The sequence below is a fragment of the Capra hircus genome, chromosome 9 (genome assembly GCF_001704415.2).
Source record: "Capra hircus breed San Clemente chromosome 9, ASM170441v1, whole genome shotgun sequence".
Taxonomy (NCBI): domain Eukaryota; kingdom Metazoa; phylum Chordata; class Mammalia; order Artiodactyla; family Bovidae; genus Capra; species Capra hircus.
In genome coordinates this window covers 28131749-28157136 of record NC_030816.1, presented here as the reverse complement: position 1 = coordinate 28157136, position 25388 = coordinate 28131749, and the positions used below count along the sequence as shown (strand labels likewise).

The 25388-nt window shown below is 42.6% G+C and overlaps 1 protein-coding gene across 8 annotated transcripts in view; it reads left to right on the top strand.

Annotated features, from left to right (window-relative positions):
- Nucleotides 1–25388, top strand: part of LOC102179006 (coiled-coil domain-containing protein 162) — a 75432-nt gene that overhangs the window by 4347 nt on the left and 45697 nt on the right. For 6 of the 8 annotated variants that reach the window (XM_018053091.1, XM_018053090.1, XM_018053086.1 and 3 more), the window contains exons 2-7: nucleotides 2421–2538; nucleotides 5404–5569; nucleotides 11692–11830; nucleotides 19591–19744; nucleotides 21437–21532; nucleotides 22589–22744. In XM_018053091.1, coding sequence (XP_017908580.1) covers nucleotides 2421–2538; nucleotides 5404–5569; nucleotides 11692–11830; nucleotides 19591–19744; nucleotides 21437–21532; nucleotides 22589–22744 — 829 coding nt within the window. Of the gene's footprint in view, nucleotides 1–2257; nucleotides 2344–2420; nucleotides 2539–5403; nucleotides 5570–11691; nucleotides 11831–19590; nucleotides 19745–21436; nucleotides 21533–22588; nucleotides 22745–25388 lie in introns of those variants that run through there. The other 2 variants (XM_018053089.1, XM_018053092.1) reach the window with 2 other exon arrangements.

Genomic DNA, 25388 nt, shown 5'->3' with positions numbered 1-25388 from the left:
TCGGCTGTGCTCATTGTTGATTGTAGTGTTTCTTTAGAGCACCTTTGAACAAATAACAGAGATAGGACAAGATTAAGCTGGTTTTGATCTGCTCCAGGAACGGATAGTCTGACTCTTTGGTGGCTGAAATAAGAGAAGTTCTCCAGGCTAACACGACCATGCTTTGTTTCTGAACTTCAAATTACCTGATTAAAATCCTGAGGCTTGAGACTAACCCAAGTAGAGTTTTAAAATTTTTAAGTTTCATATTCAGAATGTTTGATATGGAAAACATTAGACCTCAGTTAAAATGAATTACATTTTATTTTAGGAAATGAAATGGGTCATCTGAATCTCTCCTAAGGACCCAGAAATAATGACAGTCAAAAACTGCCCCAGTGATTTCCAAAATGCTCTCGAGAAGGTGAAACCCTCCAATTGAGAGTCCTTGCTATAGCCAATGGAGTGTGAGTGGAGACTGCACACAAGAGAGCTGTGGGGTCAGTAGGACCTGAGGGGTAAAGAAGGAGGCATCTAAAAACCCTGGGCTCTGGTTTTGAGGACTTGGAGGTTATGGTTCTCTTAACACAGGACGAAGCCCAGGATCGGGGTGGGGGCGGGGGTGAGGAGGTCGGTTCTTGCCTGTTTTGACTGAGGTGGTCTGAGGCACTGCCAGCCAAGGTGGAGCAAGTTGGGACTAAGGAACTGTGAAGGGGCTTCCAAGGAACTGGCCGTGTTCTATACCCCAGGCCAGGTAGTAGGTAACTGGGCTGTGTGAATCCTTAAACCAGACATAAATGAATTATGTTTATAACAAAAAACCTGCTATACGGGTGCCTAAGAAATGATACAGTATTGAGTTGGCCAAAAACTTCATTTAAGTTTTTGTAACATCTTATGGGGAAACCTGAACCAACTTGTTGGCCAACCCAATATTTGAAGAGGGGCTTCCCAGGTGGCAGCTAGTGGTAAAGAACCCTCTTACCAATGCAGGAGACAAGAGATGTGGGTTTGACCCCTGGGTCGGGAAGATCGCCTGGAAGAGGGCATGGCAACCCACTCCAGCATTCTTGCCTGGAGAATCCCATGGACACTGGAGCCTGGCAGGCTACAGTCCATGGGGTCTCAAAGAGTCTGACACAACTAAAGTGACTTAGCACAATATAGGAAGGAGGAGGGAAAAGAGGGCCGGAGTCTGGAGAACTTGACAGGAATCTGGTGGGGAAGGAAGGAAAACAGAAGCTGGTTCCCGGAGCCTGAATTCTGGAACTGGACAAATCTGTGCTTAAATCTCAACTTCTTCTCTTACAAGTTGGTTAGGCAAGATCTTTGTAACCTGGTCAGTCAGTCAGTACAGTCGCTCAGTCGTGTCCAACTTTTTGCGACCCCATGGACTACAGCATGCCAGGCCTCCCTGTCCGTCACCAACTCCAGGAGTTTACTCAAACTCATGTCCCTTGAGTCGGTGATGCCATCCAACCATCTGGTAGGGCCTCTGTTTTCTCCTCTGTGAACCACGAACAGCATAGGAACGTCCCAAGGTTGTCATAAGAATTAAGTGAGAAAATTGTCACCCCCAGTATGGTGTCAGTGTTGTAGCCACATGTTCTGGGAAACAAATTTACTCAGAAGGACAGTGCAGATAGTGGAGTGCAGTTTATTACACCGGCGGGACCAAGGCAGAGTCTCCTCTTAGCCAAGGACCCTGACCAGTTTTTCTGAAAACCTTATATACCCTAGGAGTACGTGCCCAAACCCACGTCCCTAAATTCCCTGAAACTAGTCTGAATGAAGGAAAAGAAAGATACAGTCAAAGATAACCAGTGATTCATATGCCTTAGGCCTAGGTAGTTAACAGTGGACAATTATCAATAGGCCTGTACTCATACCTCAATAAGCATAATAGAATTTATGATTCTATTCGGTTACACAGATAATTAGCGTATTCTTTTAGGTGACGGAGAGTCTAGGTATGAGCCCTGGGGGTCTTCCATCCGGGGGTCTGGTTTTCCAGTTGGTATGTCATTTCCATAGATACTGGGCATATAGATCAAAGTGCAGAGTCCAGCCCAAGATGGAGTCCTGCTTTCAAAACGGGCCTGTTCTGTCTGTTTCCTCCTTCATCAGCACGTAATTCACGCCCTCTCTGCTTCCTTTCTTATCACACCTTTCCCTGCGTCTGTGCCCACGCTTTCCTCCCAACACAGCTGTGGCTAAAACCAGCCCAACTGCTCTTCTCCTGGTGAGTTATTTATAACCGTGTCCCCTTGCGAGCTGCCTGAAAAGGAGTCCTGCTGCCCTCCGGCTTAGACACTCGGTGTGTGTACAGCAAGGCGGTCTCTGGTTTTGCGGCTGAAGGCGGAGGTATAAATAGTTCACACCGGGAGCCCCTTTTAGAGAGACAAACGCTGTACTACCGGATCTCTCTTCTCATACCGCAGGAGTTTTCAGCCCCGGCCACGGCGTTTGCTGTCTGCTGATGGGAAAGTCTTCCTCAACTTATGGTTCATACCCCATCCTTCTGAAGTGCTGGTTATGTTCAAAACTCTGCCAGAAAAGGTTTGTATTTTTTTATGTGTGCCAGAATGGAAACTGGCTCTTTTTATGTCCCACAGTTAAACATGTCAGTTTCAGAGAGTATCTCTTGTTGGGTTTTTTCCCCAGGAACATTTAATAACTGAAATCTCTCAGCTTCTCATATTTTGCTTGCTTTATTATAATTTCCCTTGTGCCTTGTTATTTCATAGTTCTGCTTCTCCGTGGTTATTACTGAACACTAATGGAGCTTCTGAGACTCCTTATTAATCCTTAATTTTCTCCCCAGCTCCAAGAAAACCCCACCCTGATGTGCTGAAGCTGAAGAGAGGTTGAGATCACACTTAATCACAGTAATTAGCTGGTTTCTGTTTTTTGAGGAGTTCCTCTAAGTACCTCATTTACTGATAAAGGTTAACCATTAAAAAGAATAGATACAGAAATGCATAATGCATTCAACTATTAACTAAATAAAATGCAGTGTTGAAAACGGCAATTTGGGAACATTCTGATTTTTCTTTGGAAGTGAAAACCTGTTTAGTAATCGGTTTCTCACCCTTTCCACCCCCTCCCACCCCCCCAACCCCCCTCCTCTGGCCCGCCCCGCCCCGCCCTGCTCAACTTTTTTGACTTGTGGGGCTTCCCTGGTGGCTCAGATGGTAAAGAATCTGCCTGAAATGCAGGAGATCCTGGTTCAGTTCCTGGGTCGGGAAGATCCTCTGGAGAAGGGAATGGCAAGCCACTCTAGTATTCTTGCCTGGAATATTCCATGGACAGAGGAGCCTGGCGGGCTACAAACAGTCCATGGGGTTGCAGAGTCAGACATGACTGAGCAACAAATACTTGCTGCTGCTGCTGCTAAGTTGCTTCAGTCGTGTCCGACTCTGTGCGACCCTATGGACAGCAGCCCATCAGGCTCCTCTGTCCACGGGATTCTCTAGGCAAGAATACTCGAGTGGGTTGCCATTTCCTTCTCCCAACTAATACTTATTGAGGTGTAATTAACAAATAAAATTGTATATATTTAAATTGTACAGCATGATTAATCATTATAAAATGATTACCACAGTTAATACATTCATCACTTCATAGTTACATTTTTTGTTTTTTGGAGGTGAGGACGCTTATCCAACTCTAACAAAATTTCAAGTATACAATACAGTGTTGTTAACTATAGTCACCATGCTGTATATTAGATCCTTAGAACTTATTTATCTTATAAATAAAGTTTGTACCTCTTGACCACATCACACCATTTTCCCCACCATTTCCACTTTTCTGTAAGTTTGACCTTCATTTTTAGATGCCACGTATGAGTGAGATCATACAGTGTGTCTTTCTCTGTGGTTTATTTCACTTAGCGTAATGTCATTCAAGTTTACCCATGTTGTTGTAAATGGCAGTTCTTTTTCACGTCTGAATAATATTCCTGTGTGTGTGTGTGTGCTTGTGTGTGTGACATTTTCTTTATCCATTTATCCATACACTGGACACTTAGGTTGTTTCCATATCTTGGCTACTGTGAGTAATTCTACTTGGAAGTGCAGATAATCTCCTTAATATATTGATTTATTTCTTTTGATATATCCCCAGAAGTGGGTTTGCTGGATCATATATGATAATCTTACATGCAACAGAAAGAAACTGGATCCCTGTCTTACACCAGTCACAAAAATTAACTTCAGGTGGATTAAAGACAACTGTTAAGACTGGAAACTATAAAATCTTAGAGGAAAACCGGGAAAAAAACTCTTTGACACCAGTCTTGGCAATGATTTTTTTTGATACAACAACAAAAGCATAGGTAACAAGAGCAAATATAAACAAGTGAGATAATATCAAACTAAAAAACCTCTGCTGGCAAAGGAACAAATCAATGGAAGGAGAAGACAACCTACATAATGAGAGAAAATATTTGCAAACTATATATACCTAAAATATGTAAGGAACTCATATAACTCAACAGCAAAAGCAAGAACAAAACAAAACAAAAATTTTTTAAACCTATAATCTGATTTTTAAATGGTCAAAGGACCTGAGTAGACATTTTTCCAAAGGAGACATACCAATGACCAACACATAAATGAAAAGGTGTTCAACATCACTAACCATCAGGGAAATGCAAATCAAAACTGTGATGAGGTATCACCTTACACCTGTTGGGATGGCTGTTATTAAAAAAGACAAGAGAACAACTGTTGGTGAAGTTGTGGTGAAAAGGAGACATTTGTGCAGTTAGTAGAAATGATGATTGGTGCATCCATGATGGAAAACAGTGTGGAGATTCCTCAAGAAATTAGAAATAGAACTACCCTTTACTTCATTTATTCACCATGAGCATTTTTTAGGGCTTTTAAAAAATATAAAACTGCTACTTTCTGCAGTTAAGTCATAATTTTTCTCTTTTCCTTTGCTGAATGTTGATATTTAAGATCCATTGTTTGTTTTTTAGTCTTGTGTTTAAACTATGTTGATAAGTAGTTATGTTTTCCTTATAGGTAGGAAGAAATAACAGCCCTCAGGGCAATGTTGTCTGAATACGAGTCCCTGCTAGGAATTTATTTGTGAACTTTGTAATTTGTTGATCATTGGTAATACAATCATATTTTGATGTGTTTTTGGCCACCAATGGCTTTAAAGAAAGAGAAACACATTGTTTTAATTCCCCAGCAGGAGTTACCTTGTCAAAAGACTTGTATTACCCGAGTTCATGAAAAGCTTGTTGTTCATTTTTTCACATACTGTCTTGTAGCTATTATCATGTATTATTATGTGAAAATGTTTATCTAAAAATTCTTAAATATATTGTCCCTAATCAATGCTCATATATTTTTGTGTCCCCTTAGAAATTTCTTGAAACTTATTTCTTTGTATTGATTTTACTCACAGGTAGCTTTTAGAGCCTTAAAGCTAACTCTGCAGCTGATAGCCCCTCTCCATGACATTGTGGCCTACCTTTTCAGTTTTGCTAAACTTGGAAATTGTCCAGCATGGTTTGAATTTCCTCTGAGTCCTAACCCTCTGAGAGGTGACTGGGGAGGAACTGAGGGTATTGGTAAGTGACTAAAGGTGATTAAAATTGCCTTCAATATTCAGTTGAAGTTCCATGACATGCTTTTTTTTTTTTTTAAGCTTTATTGAGGCATAGTTGAAGAATAAAATTTGAGTGAACAATGTAATATGTGATATACATATACAGTATACACTGTGGAAGGATTTCCCCCATCTAATTAATTACTGTGAAGCCCTTAATGCTCAGAGAGAGAGAAGTCACTCAGTCGCATCCGACTCTTTGTGATGCCATGGACTGTAGCCCTACTAGGCTCCTCCATCCATGGGATTTTCCAGGCAAGAGTACTGGAGTGTGTTGCCATTTCCTTCTCCAGGGGATCTTCCTGACCCAGGGATTGAACCCAGGTCTCCCCTATTGCAGGTAGACACATTACCATCTGAGCCACCAGGAATGCTCAGAAAGACAGGACTAAAATATTTCCTCATAAATGACAAAATGGCAAAGGGAAAGTCCCGTCATATACTGTCTCCAAACTGATTGATTCCACATTTGTTGGCTAAACCACAAAGTATGCCAAGTGAGAACTGGGGGGCCTGGGGTTTTGCCCTGCCTCTGTCACTTGGATTACTGGAAGCTGGGCTCTTTATTCTCTGGGTCTCTGTTGTCATCTGTAGAATAAGAGTGATGATAACTATCTTAGAAGGTTGTTCTGTGGATTAGAATCTGTAAAAAGTTTAGAAGGATGTACAAATACCCTTTAAATACTAGTTTGCTTTCATTCCCTTTCCCCTCCTGGCCTTCTTGAAAGGTCAAAGCCTTGCGGACAGCCCTTAGGCAGCTAACAAGACCCACTTGGTAGTCCTGTCAGTAAGAACAGTTGAGGCTTTAGTTTTATCTGCCCATTGCTAATCCAACTCAGCACAATTTCTCGGATAAATACATGAGATAAAGACACTGAGATGCTTAGTAAACTGGGTTTATCAAAAGCAGTGAAACTAATCTTACTATTTTAATAATTTGACTCCCATCCAAATTATGTCATTGGTCATGTAAATATTAATTAATTGATATCAATATATTATAACATAGTAGCCAAGGATTTTAAAGTGTGAGAAGAGCCAAAACAATGAGGTAACATGCCTATTTAAACCTAAGTGATCTTACAACAAATGTGATATAATTTGAATCTATTCCTCTTGGCCAGTGCATCAAGGAAGTGTTTGTGGGAGATTCTGACTTGTTCCAGGAGGGAGATTGATGCCTATATCTGAGGAGAGCCAGCATGAAGGAATGGGGTTGGTGCTGCCCCAGCAGAGAAAGCTCAGAATTACTGCAGGCCTACTAGCAAGTCTTCAATAAGCATCAAGAAATTACAGAAGTTCCAAAGCACTCTTAGCTCCTTTCCTTTTGCTAATCTTGGGACTGTTGTAAAAGGGGTTTACTCAGAAAATAAACTAAAATGCTCTCAGTAGAGCTGGATGTTGGGGGGTATGGAGCTGGACGTTAGTTGAGGAAAAGAAGAAAGGAGGGTAGGCCAGGAAAAATGCCACCCCCACCTCAAGAAGGGCAGACAGGTGTTATATGGAGATGAGGAAGAGCCAGAGCTGTGTTTCCAGAAGTCCCTGCGTAGGAAGTTCTATAGCAGCTGGGAGAGGAGAAGCCCACCCGGAAGATGATCTGGGGGGGACCTACCCCCACTTGAATCAATGGAGAAAAATAGAAGGGCTTGTCCTGCAGGAGGATGAAAAGAGGATGCTGGCAAAGGAAACAGGCTACACGTGGCCAGTCCAGGAGGATGAACACCTCTGTGCGACACTGAGGGATAGTAGAAAATAAGGCCCAATTGTTGAGGACCTAGAACTGAGCAGGAAGGCAGTTGGTTTCTTACTATTTATATGCTTATGAACTGGAAACCATTGAAATATCTGGAGGTCCAGGCTTTCTGAGGTGTGCAATTAGAGACCTACATGTTGTCATGTTGCCAGTAAAAATATTTGTGCTCCAGGGAGAATGTACAAAGTTTTACATACTTTGCTTTGCTGAAAATAGATAAAGAGCAAACTGAACTAAAAAAAATTCCACTGTAAGATAATCATCTTTTTTAAAGGCTAGGCTGCTTAGTTCCTGGCCTGCTTCCCAGAGGAGGCAAGGAGAACTAAGGTGAAAAGATGAGATGGATCTGTTCATATACCCACCCAACTCCCTTTAGCCGTTTCAGAATTATTTGGATTAGATAAAAGGACATACGTAGACTTATGTACTTAAAAAAAATTTTTTTTTAAGAAACACTTCAGATTTCAGCTGTGGTCCTCCCACTTGACAGAGGAAGCAGCTCTTAGACACTGTGTGACCCTGCCAAATTCTCTCCTTCCCTGAAGGCCAGCAACTCCCTTTGGAGTCAGTGTGAAGCAGAAGATGTAATCAGAATGTGGGAGTTTACATTGTGATTTCCTTGTAAAGGATTAGGAGACCAAAGAAACCCAGACACTACACACTGAACTTAGGGTTTCAGGAACAAAGGGTACTGGCTTTGAGTATTCACATGGAGGCTGGGCCACTGTGATTCTTCTCTTTCTGATTTCCCACACAAAACCCTCCTGTGGAAAGGCACAAGAAAAGGCTCATTTGTTTCCTAGTGGACAGTCTCCTCCTTCCCCCACCATCGCCCCCCTCCATGACCACATGCAACCACCTGCCCCATCCTCACAGACAGGCTGCCTTCCCTGCCCGTGCCCATCATCCCTGCTCCCCCTGAGCACATGGCAACCATCTACCCCATCCTCACAGACAGGCTGCCTTCCTTGCCCATGCCCACCATCCCTGCTCCCTCTGAGCAGTGCGACCCCACAGAAAAAGTCCCAAATGAGCAGTATTATCAGTGTGTAACTAAGAAAAGGTAGGCCCTCCTCCGTACCTATATTTTAATGATAATGCCATCTGCCAGCACATAGTTTTGCTGGGAAGTGACTGTGTAAAAGTGCACACACAGAATTTTATAAACAATAATGGAAATAATGAGAAAAATCACGCATAATCCAACTATTCTAACAAGTGAAATAATTTTACTTTACTTCCTTCTAACCCTTGCTCAAATACATTTTACAGAGCTTTAATCACAGGGTATGTGCAACTTTATATTCTTTTTTTTTTTTATTGTCATTGCAGGGGATTACAAACTTTTTCTCGTGGTTACTGCATAGCCTGACAGAGTGTATTGCTTGTAGACCAAGCACACTAGACCTTGAACAAATAAGGCTCACTGACTACCCCTCCTTCCATCCACCACAGAATTCTTTGAGTTCTTGTACCATTTGCTGTGGAAGTTTCTTTTCAGCCTGATATGACCATCAGATTTATAAAGGATTCATAAAAAGTCTAATGATTGACCCCAATTCTTTTGTGGTTGAAAAAACATGCCCAAAATATTCTTCTGTTATGTGTAAAATGTCCAATGGGTATGAAATCTGGACTGCTCATCCTTTTCTAAGGATGAGCTTCCCTGGTGGCTCAGAGGTTAAAATGTCTGCCTGCAATGCGGGAGACCTGGATTTGATCCCTGGGTGGGAAAATCCCCTGGAGAAGGAAATGGCAACCCACTCTAGTATTCTTGCCTGGAGAATCCCATGGAGGGAGGAGCCTGGTAGGCTACAGTCCACGGGGTTGCAAAGAGTCGGACACAACTGAGCTACTTCACATCCTTTTCTAAAGCCAAGATCCCGTATTGCAAGCACATGTTGGCAACCATTCTCAGACCTGGTTCTTCCCTGATCAGGCTCTTGTGGACAGCCTCCCTGTTCTCAATCCCCTGCCTTCCATCCCAGAAACATAGACAGAGTTCCAGTACCAGGCCAGTTAGGGTACAAGGCTGCTCAAGTCTGGGTGAGCTGTTTATACAGCGTAACTTTGGAAATGCTTCATAGGTCTCCCATCTCACTTCTGCCTTGGGCTACAATCAGGGATGGTGATCAGTTTCCACATTGCTACTCTTTGCATAGCAGGGATGTCCTCTCAAGTAGAAAACTATTACTGTCTCCACAGGGAGCTGATGAGCATTTCACATCAGCTGACATTCTGTAGACCTGGAAACAGGTCCCACCCGCCCACCCCACCAGTGCTCCCTAAGGACCATGACTTTTTTTTTCTGTGCTTCCCCATTCTGAGTGCCTCATTTCCTGAGCCAATAATAGAGATGCTAGTACAGCCATCTAGACCCAGGCCAGGTTCCTCAAACCAGTATTGAGTACCGTAAAAGGCCCGTAGCTTAAATTTCCATCCAAAACACATATAAATCCTTTAGGATAAGGGTCCAAGAAATAAGCCTATTTAGGATCTCTCACATCTACTCCTGAAATGATGTGAATCTCCTAGAAGGATGTATGTTTGTGTATACATATATGTATACGTATTTTTGCCTCCTTGGATGGTCTTGAGTCTTGTTTAATCCATGAGCCATTGACAGGATGAGTCTATGCCAGTGTTGATTTGAATGGTAGGGCTGTAAGAAATGGCCACTGGTTTATAATAATTTCAGGCCCCAAAATTCTCCAAGCCAGGCTTCAGCAATATGTGAACTGTGAACTCCCTGATGTTCAAGCTGGTTTTAGAAAAGGCAGAGGAACCAGAGATCAAATTGCCAACATCCGCTGGATCATCAAAAAAGCAGGAGATTTCCAGAAAAACATCTATTTCTGTTCTACTGACTATGCCAAAGCCTTTGAGTGTGTGGATCACAATAAACTGTGGAAAATTCTGAAAGAGATGGGAATACCAGACCACCTGACCTGCCTCTTGAGAAATCTGTATGCAGGTCAGGAAGCAACAGTTAGAACTGGACATGGAACAACAGACTGGTTCCAAATAGGAAAAGGAGTACGTCAAGGCTGTATATTGTCACTCTGCTTATTTAACTTCTATGCAGAGTACATCATGAGAAACACTGGACTGGAAGAAACACAAGCTGGAATCAAGATTGCTGGGAGAAATGTCAATAACCTCAGATAGGCAGATGACACCACCCTTATGGCAGAAAGTGAAGAGGAGCTAAAAAGCCTCTTGATGAAAGTGAAAGAGGAGAGCGAAAAAGTTGGCTTAAAGCTCAACATTCAGAAAACGAAGATCATGGCATCCGGTCCCATCGCTTCATGGGAAATAGATGGGGAAACAGTGGAAACAGTGTCAAACTTTATTTTGGGGGGCTCCAAAATCACTACAGATGGTGACTGCAGCCATGAAATTAAAAGACGCTTACTCCTTGGAAGAAAAGTTATGACCAACCTAGATAGTATATTCAAAAGCAGAGACATTACTTTGCCGACTAAGGTCTATCTAGTCAAGGCTATGGTTTTTCCTGTGGTCATGTATGGATATGAGAGTTGGACTGTGAAGAAGGCTGAGTGCCGAAGAATGGATGCTTTTGAACTGTGGTGTTGGAGAAGACTCTTGAGAGTCCCTTGGACTGCAAGGAGATCCAACCAAAACCAGTCCATTCTGAAGGTCAACCCTGGGATTTCTTTGGGAGGAATGATGCTAAAGCTGAAGCTCCAGTACTTTGGCCACCTCACGCAAAGAGTTGACTCGTTGGAAAAGACTCTGATGCTGGGAGGGATTGGAGGCAGGAGGAGAAGGGGACGACCGAGGATGAGATGGCTGGATTGCGTCACGGACTCGATGGACATGAGTCTGAGTGAACTCCGGGAGATGGTGATGGACATGGAGGCCTGGCGTGCTGCAATTCATGGGGTCGCAAAGAGCTGGACGCGACTGAGCGACTGAACTGAACTGAATAGATTTACTGAGACCTATACCTTTCCCATTCCTTGTAATTTCTTTTTTCAATCTATTTAGAGTCTATAGCCTTGCATACTTTGAAACTTACTTTCAGCAGTCTGTTCTTATTCTGCTGAAAAGCAATGGAAGTTACTATATTCCAGAGGGAGGGAAGAAGGAAGGAAGGAAGGAAGGAAGAAAAGATAAATCAGGCCTTGGGTTCTGGAACATAAGACTTTGTTGATCTTGTAAAATATTTAATTAGTATACTCACAAACAAACAAACAGAAGTCGATTTAGGTAAAAAGTTAGCTTTGGAGGTGAAATGATGGTTCACAGGGTAGCTGGGGTAGCCTGTATTTCAGTCTGTTTGACTTAAAATGTCATCTGTCTTCTAGGATCTGAACTTCAAGAGCTGCAGAAAATGATTGACAGCCTCCAGAGCCCCCAAGACCCAACTCTGGTGTCCCAAGTCCTTCTCCTCCAAAGGGAGGTTATGTTTCTGCAGTTTGACGCTGCAGTGAGGTACCTCATCCGGTAAGGGCTGGAGGGCTATTCCTGTCTAGTAAATTCTGTGGGGCAGGTGTTTCTGAGTGCTCATGGAGGGAGGCCACTCTTGGCATGATTGGATAATGAGCTTAAAATAGTCAAGGGCACAACCTGATCCCAAGCACTGCGGCTACCAAATGTGTTCTGCTGCAAAGGCTGTCCAGGTGGACTGTGTTCTTGTTAGATAATAATATTCTTGATTTTGTTAAATGTGATTCCAATGTAGTTAATTTGCATAACAGACTGTTTTATGGGGAATTATATTTTTTTATACTGCTGAAGATTATTCTTCCTACCAAGTTTTACTTTTTTCAGCCCTTAATTACCTTTCAGAAGAACAGAATTTTCACTGCACATCTGAAACCAACAAAATTGACTACCTGAGTTAAATTTATAAATCACTAAATTTACCTCCAGCCTTGTAGGTGTCAAATACTCTGCATCAAAAAAGAATGTTTGGTTAATGAGTCATGATTGATCAAAAAACTAGTTTGAATTAAGAATCACAATGTTTCCTGTATAAATAATAAATTGTACATAGGAAGGAAAGAGGTTAGACCTGAGAGTCCCTGCTTATTCTTGAATTGTCAAAATTAACTTCACTTAATAAATTCCCAGTGTGAGTATTTAGGGGAACTGAGGGGGACCTTGGAGGGCAGTACTCTTATCTGTAGATTATAATCATTTCCCACTGTTTGGCATGAGTGTCCACAGAGAACAGAAATTTGGAGTTTATACTTAACCTAATGTTTTCTCTCTCTGCTTTTTCTTTACTCTGAGCATCAGAGGACTCTGGATTTAGAATGCAAATTCAGCAGGACAGAAATAATCAGGCTATTTGTTTTTTTGTTTGTTTGGTTTTTTTATTGACAGGTTGCTTTGGGAGCTATAGCTTTGTCAAGTAGGTAGGATATAAATGATCTGACTAATTGTCAGGGTGGCCATTCATTAGCCCTGTGGGCTCTGAAAATCTCAAGTCAGAATTTGCAGGGAATTTACATAGACTGAAGAAATAGGACTATACCGCAGAAATTCTGGAATTCCAGCTCCATGGAGTTCCTCTTGCTCCTGTTCTCCCAGGGAAACCGCTCTGCTTCCCCTGCTGCTGCTGCTGCTGCTGCTGCTGCTAAGTCGCTTCAGTTGTGTCCGACTCTGTGCAACACCATAGACGGCAGCCCACCAGGCTCCACCGTCCCAGGGATTCTCCAGGCAAGAACACTGGAGTGGGTTGCCATTTCCTTCTCCAGTGCATAAAAGTGAAAAGTGAAAGCAAAGTCGCTCAGTCGTGTCAGACTCTTCATGACCCCATGGACCACAGCCTACCAGGCTCCTCCATCCATGGGATTCTCCAGGCAAGAGTACTGGAGTGGGGTGCCATTGCCTTCTCCTCTGCTTCCCCTAGGAATTGCTTTTGGGGGCTTTCTCTGCCCTGGCATACTCAGTCTGCAAGAATGGAGGGTCACGTGTCCTATGTCTGGTTTCAGTATTCTATAGTCAGTATATTTTTCAGAGGACCTCAGAAGGAACCAAGAGTCCTTCATTTACAGCATTTCCTCCAGCCCTTTATTTCTTCAGAGCCCTTTAGATTATGTGTGAGTTTGGAGTCACACAGCTAGTAAGCAGCAGACCAGGATTAGAACCTAGGTGCATTTGACTCCAAAGCCTGAGACCTAGGATGGATGCCAGACAGCAGCAGGATGGATGGAAAGGGAAACTCTGAAGAAAAGACAGGAGGCAGGAGAAAAAGAGAAGTGAAAGATCAGTGTCATTCTACTTGAGGATTTTATTAACACTTTGTGCTGAACCTGCGAGCAATAAGTCCTTAGATAACCAAAAGAGACAGAAAGCTTGAGGAAGTTCCCTGGCCCTTCCCAGAGCTCGCCAACTCTGGGTAAATAGGACTTTTATTCCAGGAAACCTTTTTCTTTCGTAAACCAAAGCCTTCTTCAGAGTTTGAAAAGAAGAAACTCTCATCTGAAATGAAAGCAGCATACTTCCATAGACCAGGGGAGGAGAGGCAGGATATAGCTCAGGACAGTGGCCCCGTGGAGTCCTCGTTACCTGGCACCTGCTTCACTGTGGCACAAACCAGCTTAGGGTGCCAGAAAGATACATGTTTCTAAGCACAAGTTTCTCTCTGCCTCTGTTGCCAAACTCAGGCAAGAACCTGATGCAAATTGGTGTGTCCTCCAATGGTGTCAGAATCACATTGCCTAAGGCCTGCGATTCACCTCTGGGCATGTCCACCACCTATAAAAGTTATTTATTAGCCAATGCAAGAAATGCCTGAGAATTGAGTTTATGTTTAATTTCCAGTGAATTAATCGTTTGTGCCAAAGATAAATGCTTGTGTGGTACAGTGATTTAATCAAATTCATCTGTTTAAGTTAGAAATCATAGGCCCCTGCTTGATTTTGTAAGGCCTGCGGGCTAAGGCTGGTGTTTAAGTGGTTGAGGTGGGGGGAATTCAAGAGTAGTATTTTGGGACACGTAAAAATTCTGAGGAATTCAAGTTTCAGTGTCCAGAAATGGAGGGGTTTTTTTTTGGGAACACAGCCCTGCCTATTCATTTATGGATAACCTCTGGCTGCTCTCACCTTATAACCACAGAGTTGAATAGTTGCAGTGGAGACCATATGCTTCATGAAGCTGAAAATATTTACTATCCAACCCTTTAAGAAAGAGTTTGCCACTCCCTGATTTAAAGGATTGAATTCCTTTGAAATTCAAGAATGGAGAGAAAGAAGAAAAAAAAGAAAGTTCCTCGGAGGAACTCTATAGGAATAAAACATATGCCTTGAAAAGTGCCACTAATCTGAATGTGTTGTTGATGTTCAGAGTGATTACTGTAAAAAGGAGGAGTTTGAGGAAATAAATCAAAGGTGCCTTAACTTCCTGCCATAAGCCTTATTTAGGAGTACATCAAGGGATCTCTGAAGAAGCAACACCAGTTTTTTCAGTCCTTGAATTTGTGTTGATTTTCTCTTCATTTTTCAATTTATTTTTATGCTCATCTAGTTTAAGTGTCTCTGAACACACAGATATTAAAGTGTGTGCTAAAGAGTTATCTGGGGATTTCTGGGAAATACAGAGAAGCCCTCATGACATCCTGGTCTCCAGCATCTGAGAAGTGAAGAGCCATGACTTTTTCCTGGCCTCCTCAGGACTACTTTGCAGCTGTTTTTTGGGTTTTGTTTTCTTATATATATCCTTGCATCCAGGAAAAAACCTAGCACATGCTCCATGAATTCCCTGCTCCCTGTGGCTGGAGCCAGTTTACCTGGGATCACACTATGGGTAACTCACACACAAGATGACTGGCATTCTAGGAAACCCTTGACTCTTGTTGACAGTAAGGCAGCTGGAGTGTGGCAAAACCGTTCGGAGGATGTGAGGCATCTATAGTTGTATTTTAGTGGGCTGCTGGGAAGACCTGACTTTATTAGGAGCTGGCGGTTGGCAGGTGTACCACTGGCACAAGCAACAAATTGACCTTTCATTCCTATGGGTTCCCCTCTAACTTGAGTGCTGCTGGCAAGCTGCACTGATTAGAGCTAACCCAGCAGAAGGTGCAGGCCAGGGTTTACCAACTGAGGGTCTGAGAGAGCTATCACAATAAGCTGTTTTCAGTATTTCTAAAGGCATGATGAAAAAGACATATTTGTCCAAAAGTTTTGCAGTAAAGAAAATGTCACATTTCTTTCTTTTTTAAACTGGAATCATAAGAATGAGTAAGATAAGGAGGAGAGGAAACTTGCTTTGATTGAACTCCTACCATGTGCCAGCTCCGTGAGAAAGCAGTTACATTACCATCTTTACAGATGAGGGGATAGGGAGAAGTTGCATGACTGCCCCAGGGTCACATGCTTGTTGTAACAGACCTTACATTAACACAGTTTGTCAGACTCCAAAGCCCTGTTCTTTGCTTTATATCATATTTCTTTATCTCTTCCTGCAGCTCAGAGCTTAGGCTAGGTGCTTATGTGGCTTTGAGTTAAAAGCAGGAGAATGCTTAATTTGGTTAAAAAAAAAAAAGAAAGCTTTCAAAATATGGGATCCATGGAGAGGAAGGAAAAAAAAGAGGATATAGTGCTAAAAATGTTAGATACCATCTTGAAACTTATTTCTTTACATGGCATTATTTTGTTCAGCTTCCTAATAAACAGTTCTATTGATAAAGGGGATGTGGGACCTCCCAAGGACAGTGATCTTAACTGAAGAATTAAGAAAGTGGGACTAGGATAACCAGTGATTTGATCAGTGGTGATGCCTAGAATCTAACTGACTCTGGTCTCTCCAGACAGTATATCATATGCTATGATTCTGTCACTTAGAGTAGCAGTCATATTTATATCTGAATTGTGTTATTTTTTAATAGTCGCCAAGTATGTATAAATTAATAGACCTAGTATGTGTTCGGGGCTCTAAAACTCTCCCAATAATAGTGGTTGTTTGTGGCCCTTAGTTAAAAACTGCACAAACTTAGCAAGATAAAAGAACAAGTCATTGTTCTGTGTTCTTTTATGTGATAATCAATCTAGTGCAATCACAGGAGGAGATACAGGAGAGACTCAGGGAAATAAAATTATATTCAGTTCCTAGACACATCCATCATGCCACGTCGCACAGGGCCGTGGGTCAGGAGCAAAGAGAGTGCTTAGGCCATGGCCTGGAAAGGCAAGGCAGAGCAGGGGAACATTTTAAGGTCTGCTAGTTTGAATAATTCCAGCAGGCTTTGGGCTGTAGGGTTGGTCTCTGTTCTATTCTTAATCACTCATTCATGTCCAGCTCTTTGCAACCCCATGGACTATAGCCTGCCAGGCTCCTCTGTCCTTGGAATTCTCCAGGCAAGAATACTGGAGTGGGTTGCCATGCCCTCCTCCAGGGGAATCTCCCTAACCCAGGGATCAAACCCAGGTCTCCCATATTGCAGCAGTTTATTTACTATCTGAGCCACCAGGAAAGCCCATATTGGTCTCTAGTTGCCTGTTAATTAGCCCTAGGATGATTAAATGAGAGGAATATTGCCTCCTGGGTTACAGAGATCAGAGGAGGTATGGCTCAGACTGGTTTGTTTGGGTATCAAAAGCATGCTAGGCCTTCAGTTGTCTTTAAGAATTGGCTACAGAGGAAGGAACAGTCTCTCCCCAGCCAGCAGGGTTTTTTTGTTGTTGTTTAAAGATGTTAAAACATCATAGTAAACAAAAATGGAATTTTAAAATATGAGCAATACAGTCAAGGATTAAACAATAAGATGTGAACAAAGCTGGGCCCAGAGGCTGAGAGAGAGAGAACTGTGTGGATTGGTAGGAGAGAAGTACAGGAGTGACATTGAAGGAGTCAACCAAGGAGAGATTTATTGGGATATTGGGCTTCTGTGCTCTGATTTTGGACCGAAAAGAAATGTTTCCATTAGAATACCCTGCTTTTTAGTGCCACTGACTAAAGGAAAAGGCACAGCTTAGAATTTATAAATATTTTATTCTGGAACCTTACTGAAGACTATAGCCTGGGAGACAATTTGTCAGATAGCTAAGTATCTAATCTGAAGAAGTAAGGGAAGAGCTGGGATATGGAGGAATTTGGGCTGAACAATAGCAATAACAAAAACTCATGTGATCAAACATCAAAGAATTACTGCTTAATCACAAAAGACAGACATCACAAGTTAATGAATTTAGTGCTTTTCTGTGTGTGGGAAGAGGTAAGAATCTGGACTCATTAAAATTATTTCTTAGCTATGCATCTTATCTAGACCCAGTATCCTGTTTTTTTTCTATCCTGAATTCCCCTCAGAGTGCACCATTGGAAGGCAGCTGCATTTGCTGATGGCTTGGTGGCAGGCAACATTCTTTGTTAACTGGTACGGCAGGCAACATTTTTTGTCTGCACTAAGGAAATGGCAACCCACTCCAGTACTCTTGCCTGGAGAATCCCATGGACAGAGGAGCCTGGTAGGCTGCAGTCCATGGGGTCGCGAAGAGTTGGACATAACTGAGCAACTTCACTTTCACTTTCCTACATTGGAGAAGGCAATGGCAACCCACTCCAGTGTTCTTGCCTGGAGAATCCCAGGGACGGGGGAGCCTGGTGGGCTGCCGTCTATTGGGTCGCACAGAGTCGGACACGAATGTGGCAGCAGCAGCAGCATCTTTGTATCTCAGTTCCTGACACAGTATCCTGTACATAGTAGATGCTTGAAACATCACTGTGTTGAGTGAATCACAGGTCCCTTGGCAGGGCCCACTGAGAATCATGAGAAAGCATGTGAACAATATGAGAAACAGGAGAAAATGGTCATATCCACTGAGCATGAGCAACTCCAGGTTCCATCCTTGAACTATCAGGATAAATCAGTGTTTTTATTCAGTGTCTCAGAATATAACTGTATGCAACTATCTTTTGTTAATTCTCACAAGCATGTGAGAAGGGTAACATGATTTTTGCACTAGTATAATGGTTTGATATGCAAATATAGAGCTCCCTTTATCTGTCTTTGAACTTAAGTTCATAAGCCCCTACTTCTTTTTTCAATTCTATGTCATTCAGCCATATTTAGAATTTAAAGTGGTAAATTTGAGATATAAAATCAGTTACTTCAAAATCATCCCCCTTTACCTTTGTTTTAAATGCCTCCTTTTCACCTTGTTGGTGAGGGAAGGATTCTGCTCCAAGGTTATTGAGATGACCAAACATATAACTTTAAATACTGGACAAATGAGATCAACAGCAGTTTACTAGTTACATATACTCATGGCCAAGGGGAACAGAACATTGCATGCCACGTAAGGCCACAGAAGATTTGTACTTGTGAACAGAGTGAACAGCTAGGGGCTTGAGAGGCAGGCTTTGAGTATCAAGAGCATGTGGTGCCTATTGAAGGCACATAGGAGGATGTGCTTGGTTCATTGGAATAATTTTGTGGTCTGGCAGGGAACTGGAAACCACTGCTTGTGGATGGATAAGCAGGAATTATACTTGGTCCCTATGATAAGGAAAGTAAATAAACACAGGTCCCTATGTTTGACTAGGGGACCTTCCCTCCATAGGGAGGGAAACTTGTAGTTAGGTCATTCAAGGCCCTCTCAGTTTTACCAGATGTCAAGGCAGCACTAATAATGGATCTTAACTTAGGCCTTATATCACACCTTCTCCTCCTTTATGCTTCTCAGAGGTGATCTAAGTTCTGGGGTGCTTATAGGTCATCCTAGCAGTTGAAGAGGAGTGGTACCTCACCCATCTCTATTCAACCCCAGATCTCTTCTGGTTGGCCTGCTGCTCAGCACCCCACTTGGACACTGCCTTGTGGGGTCCTAGGCACTCCGCAGGTCTTTCCTCAACGCTTGATTATCTGCTAATCTCTGAGAGACTGCCTCACTCCCATCAGGGATAACATCTCCCTCAATCATTGCTAATCTCTTTTTTGATGTCTGTTTATGCATGCCTTGATCCAAATCTGTGGAAGATTTAGGCAAAAGATCCCTTTTGTCCTGGGGACCTTTTGGATCCCCTCAACTTACCCTGTTAGACAGCACTGGTCTACAGGATAACTGTCTTTCCCTTGAGAGCTATGAATTGTGAGAGTGAAGGGCAGTGGTAAAGAAAAATGAATGAGGGATGATGTTGCCGAAGAAGAAACCTGTTGACATCTCAAAATATTACCTTGCTACAAATAGCCTTGAAGAGAGTTTTGAGCTTTAGAAACTTGAGTAACTGCTTTTAATGAGATTGCTTTCCTGTTTTGGTAGACGAACATTTTTGGCAGCTGGAAATGCTTCTGCCTACCGGTCTGTCACAGACGGCATGTACCATGGGTTGCCATCACTGAGCAACTCTCCAGTGAAGAGCATTTTTGCTTCCCAGCTCAGCCTACCACAACCGCTGGATCCACAGAGCCTCCAGGTGTGTTGAGAGCTATTTTTGTTCTAAGATGTGTTAAGAGCACATTTTGTGATAAAATGTGCATTGTGCATAGGAGGCTCTTCATGCCGAAATACCCATTGGCCTTGGTAAGCTCCCCTTCACTCATACAGTAGAGAGGGCCCCTGTGGCTTGCTGTTATTTCTAGTCAGGAGCTCTGTCTCCAAACCGCTTAACAGGCTAATTGGGATAACAGCTTATCTGCTCACAGCTGGTAGCAAAACCAATACCTGATCTCTTTCATGTAATAAATAATAATGATAGCAATTATGATACATAAATTAGGTCAGCAGCTGAGTTTTGAACAGCCCAATAACAATATGTGTTATCAAATGTAATCCTGGCAACTATTATTGCTCCTAGGCACCAACTCTATTACCCACCTGCTACAACTAAAGAGTTTGAGGTCAGGAAGGCCAGAGATCAGACTGCTTTGCAGTCCTGGCAACACTAGGTCACAAACTGTATTAGCTTTTTATGGCTTCAGAGCAAATTACCCCCCAATACAGCATATTAACACAATAGACATTCATTATCTCATACAGTTTCTGAGGTTCATGAGTCTGGGTGCAGTTTAGCTGGGTAGTTCCAGCTCACAATCTCTCATGAGGCTGTGGTCAAGGTCAAGGTGCTCCAACTCTTAGTGGAAACAGAATCAAAAAATTTGTGGACACTTTTTTTTTTTTTGCCATGTTACATGGCGTTCAGGATCTTAGTCCTCTAACCAGGGATCAAACCCACGCCCCCTTCAGTAGAAACTCAGAGTCTTAGCCACTGGACCTCCAGGGAAATCCCTGTGGACATATCTTTAAAATCACCTCATAAGCCCATATCTTTTGACTCCAAAACCTCCAACTTAATGTTTTTATGTTACAAAGCTAAGGCAGGTAATGCCAGCATCAACCCCATGTAAGTCTCACACTTTTACTTTCCCTGGCTATAAGACAATGACCCTTGGCCCAAGCCTTGACCCTCATGAAGACCTGAAGACAGGATTGGATTGTGACTGCTGGGCCTGCTCCTGCTGCCTTTGGGCATTGCTTGGCATTAAGTAGTTACAGGTGTCCTGGCTGCCTGCCACCTGCATCAACTCCAGCTTTGAGAATTGTCTGAAGCCAGTACCAGGTCTGAAACTGTAGAATGGAATCAGATGGACAGGCCACTCTATCCTGGGCTGCAGGTCATGCCCCATGGAGTAGGAATGCCTTGGCTGTTGGACAGTGATGTGGAAAAGATGGAGACCCATGTGTAATGTCATAGCATTCGTTTTGAGTTGTTGCCTAGGATTGGAGCACAGTGGTGATAAAGGACAAATATTTAAGGTTTGTAATACGGAAAAAAATTGAGTAAGTTTACTTTTGTTGATTATAAATATGTATCATTGGTTTTATACTATTCTGGGACTTCCAAACACTAGTGCTGACTATTTACACTGAAACTTTAAGTACCCTTAAATGTTTAGTTACTTTCTGAAAAATCAGTTTAAAAAACAAAATTATTACTCTCTCCTCTGCATCATCAGAGACTATTCATCAAGAACTATTTCTATATAATAGAGAAGTAATCCCATATTGTTTTAGTGTACAGATGAAGACATCTTGTTCATATACAAATGCCTATTACTTGTGGACATTATTATGTACCATTATTATATTTATTATTTGATTCTTTTAGGCATTTGTGCTGTTCCCTTGGAGAGCATTTCTGGAAGATGGAGGACTATTTCCAGTTACAAGTAGCAGCCCAGATACCCTAGAATATCACATGCAGGTAAGATAGTTCTTCCTGCTTGTCACTGAGAGAACTGAATACAGACTGCAAAGCAGATGTCACTGCATCCGTAGGTCCAGTCCTTCATACTCTAGCCAGTGGTGAATAATTTATTAATATGAGATAAGCAAGGTGTTTGATTATGAAGCTATAAATCCAGTGCTGCAGGGTAAATCATGTGTTCTTACGACAGAAGAAAATCATGTTTGCAGCTGGAATCACACTTGAATCAGCTGAAATTCCCCTGGCTAATAATGATCTCGGGGAGTAGTCATCCATTTCTGGTCACTCTCTGGGCCTCTTAGAGTAACTCCCAGACTGGTAGTTCAGAGATGTGTGACTCGTGACCCACCTACAGTGGTAGGAAGAGAACTCCTTAAGGAGAACTCAGAAGGAGAATTTCTTTCAAATGTATGTTTCCCTCTGATTGTTCAAGCAAGTCTTATTGTATTAAAATAGAAAATACTTTTAAAAGTATAATCAACAACATGAAAATCAATGATACATTTGCTTCAAAATAATGAGGAGGTGGGGAGTGATGAGGATGGGGTAGAACTGGACAGAGGTTGGTGGTTTTGGGGACTGAGTGATGAGGACTGTTCTGTTTGCATATATTTACATATGCAAACTGTTCCTTTGCATATGCTCAGAATTTTCCAAAAGTAAAGTTTTTTTTTTAAGCAAAATAGTAAAAATAGTTTAAAAATATTAATCAGAGTCCCCCACTTTGGGGTATGGTTACAGATCATATTGGTTTTTCTCCTGTGTTTTCCCTGTGCATACGTGTATCACACTATTCATACAACCATATACAGACACCACCATAACATTTGGGGAACTTGGACTTCCATACAGAGCCAAATGTCTAATATGTTCAAGGCAGATTTTGAGCTAAAAATGTTACTCTGATTTTTATGGATTTTTTAAATAGTTGAGAGCATGGGGCTTGTAAACACAGCTACTCCTAGTTTTCTCCCCCCAGGACCACATGTAAAGGATACATAGAAGTGTTCAAATTGGGTGTTTTGGTTTGGTTTTGTTCCTTTTTGTTTTTAGCTATGCCTCTGTGGGCTGAGTGGCCCTGACCTCAAGGTGGCTCATGGAGAGCTGGCAGGCATGCAGCTGCTAAAGGAAGATGTTCTTCTGAGTAACTATCCTGTGATCACGGAGGGTCTCCCAGAACAGCAGGCCACACCAGACAAAAATACACAGGTATTCTTGGTGAACAGTCTACATACCTTGACCAGTGGTGTGTTGTACTGAAGGACCTTTCTATTTGGGAGATGGACTAGAGAGCTTCATCTGTCCCATAGCCTCTCCCAGTGTCCCAGGACTGCTAGTGCCACACGGGAGCAGCAGTGAAGCAGCAGTAGCCAGTCAGACCCTCTCCAAAGTGCTTTCTTTCACAGTAAATCCTATGATCAATGGTATATCAGTTTCTTTTAATTTTAGAAGTACAACAGACATTGAGGTCGGGGGTGGTCCGTTGAAACCAGTTTGAACAAATACTCCAACTGGCTGTTTTCCCTTGTGAGTCACACATTTAGGACTGGAGTTGGAAGGGTATATTAGAGGCTCCAGGTGAACAGCTCCAGCCTGGCTCCTGTTTTCATCACTCAGCTAGCTCATGGACTCCTAGGCAAGCACTCCCTTCTCCAGACTTGTCCCTCTGAAGCTATAAGGTACTAGGAGCCTATAGTCCCCCTAGTATTATAGCTTGAAACAATTCTGCATATATCTGGAACCAGACAGATAACTTATGTGGACACAGGGTAAACTAGCCACCGCCCCATTTAAAGAGCCCCCTTTTCAGAGCCAAACTCTGCACCAGCCATTTCCATGTCCTTACCTTCCATTCACTCCTTAAAAACTGCCCTCTGCCTTCTTTCTCATCTCATCACTGAGACTGCTCTCATCAAGAGCACCATGGACCTTGCCACTGAATCCCATAGATACGTTTCAGTCCCCTTCCAACCTGACGCCTTAGCAGCATTTGAAATAGTGTGTTCTTCTTGAAGCCTGTCTGCCCTTAGCTTCTAAAGCACAGCTCTCTCCAGTCTTCCTTTGATGTCATGGGCCAGGCCTTCTCAGACTTCTCTGTCAACTCCCCTACCTCTGCTAATCCTGAAAATGTTATTTATTGGGTTCTGGCCCACTTCTACCACTGCCAGGGCTGCATTTTGATTTCCATGACTCTACCACTTTTGCCTTTGAGGGCTCATTTCTCCATTAAAAAACATGAAGAGTTATAGCTTATAATTGTGTTAATATAAAGAAAAATGTATTAGTATCATAAATTGCAGCATTTTGTTCAACCTAAGCATTCTTTTTTCTGATTTTCAGTTCAGTTCAGTTCAGTCACTCAGTCGGGCCCGACTCTTTGCGACCCCATGAATCGCAGCGCACCAGGCCTCCCTGTCCATCACCAACTACCGGAGTTCACCCAAACTCATGTGCATCGAGTCGGTGATGCCATTCAGCCATCTCATCTGTCTTCCCCTTCTCCTCCTGCCCCCAGTCCCTCCCAGCATCAGGGTCTTTTCCAGTGAGTCAGCTCTTCGCATGAGGTGGCCAAAGTATTGGAGTTTCAGCCTCAGCATCAGTCCTTCCAGTGAACACCCAGAACTGATCTCCTTTAGGATGGACTGGTTGGATCTCCTTGCAGTCCAGGGGACTCTCAAGAGTCTTCTCCAACACCACAGTTCAAAAGCATCAATTTGGTGCTCAGCTTTCTTTACAGTCCCAACTCTCACATCCATACATGACCACTGGAAAAACCATAGCCTAGACTAGACAGACCTTTGTTGGCAAAGTAATGTCTCGCTTTTGAATATGCTATCTAGGTTGGTCATAATTTTCCTTCCAAGGAGTAAGCATCTTTTAATTTCATGGCTGCAGTCACCATCTGCAGTGATTTTGGATTTGATTTTGTTTCCACTGTCAAGTCTAGAAGGAGCCAGTTCACATTGGTGGAGGCACCTGGGCCATCCTGGGTGTTAGCAGAATGTCTCCCTCATCCTCAGGTGAAGATAGGAGTGAAAAAGCTTTCCCCTTAAGGGGCTTTGTCTTTTTGTCAAGGAGGAAAATCTTTTCCAGACAACTTCCAATAGAATTTTCTTGTCTCTCACTGGCTAAAACTGAGTCACAAGTACATATCAGGCCAATTAGTGGAAAAGGAAGTGTGTTTAGATGTGCCATCTGAATCCATATCAGGAGTCAGTGCTTCTCCTAGAAGGAACATTTACAAAGCTGGATATAGACCAAGTAATACCAAGGCCAAGAAGCGTGCTAGGCTCTTTGGTCCTTCTATTTTCCCTCTTTTGGCCCTGTTTCTGATGGGTTATCATCTTTCTCTGACCTCCTAGCCGCCTCTGCCTTGTTCTTTATCCTGTCTCCTGTCCCTCACCCATTCTGCAAAGTTTAGGAAGAGGTGACTTTTCTTAATAGGTACGTTTGCTTTAAAATTATTGTTTATTTTAATTAGTTTTATTTTATGATTGGTTCTATTTAATAGCATTTCCACGTTCATAGACAATGGGCAGCACTGAAATTTATGCTGCCTATGACCCTAGGACTCTAGGTTTCCTGTCCCAGCTGTGTCACCAGTTCTGTGACCTTTTAGACTTCCATCTCTAAGAGTCCCAAGTAAAGCGGATGGATTAGCTCAGGGCCTTTATTTTATTTTTTTAAATATTTACTTATTTGGCTGTGTTGGTTCATGTGATCTTTGCTGTGTCATGTGGGATCTTTCATTGCAGCGCACAGACTCTAGTTGTGGCATGCAGGCTTTGCTGCTCCACAGCACATGGTATCTTAGTTCCCTGACCAGGGATAGAACCAGCATTCCCCGTACTGC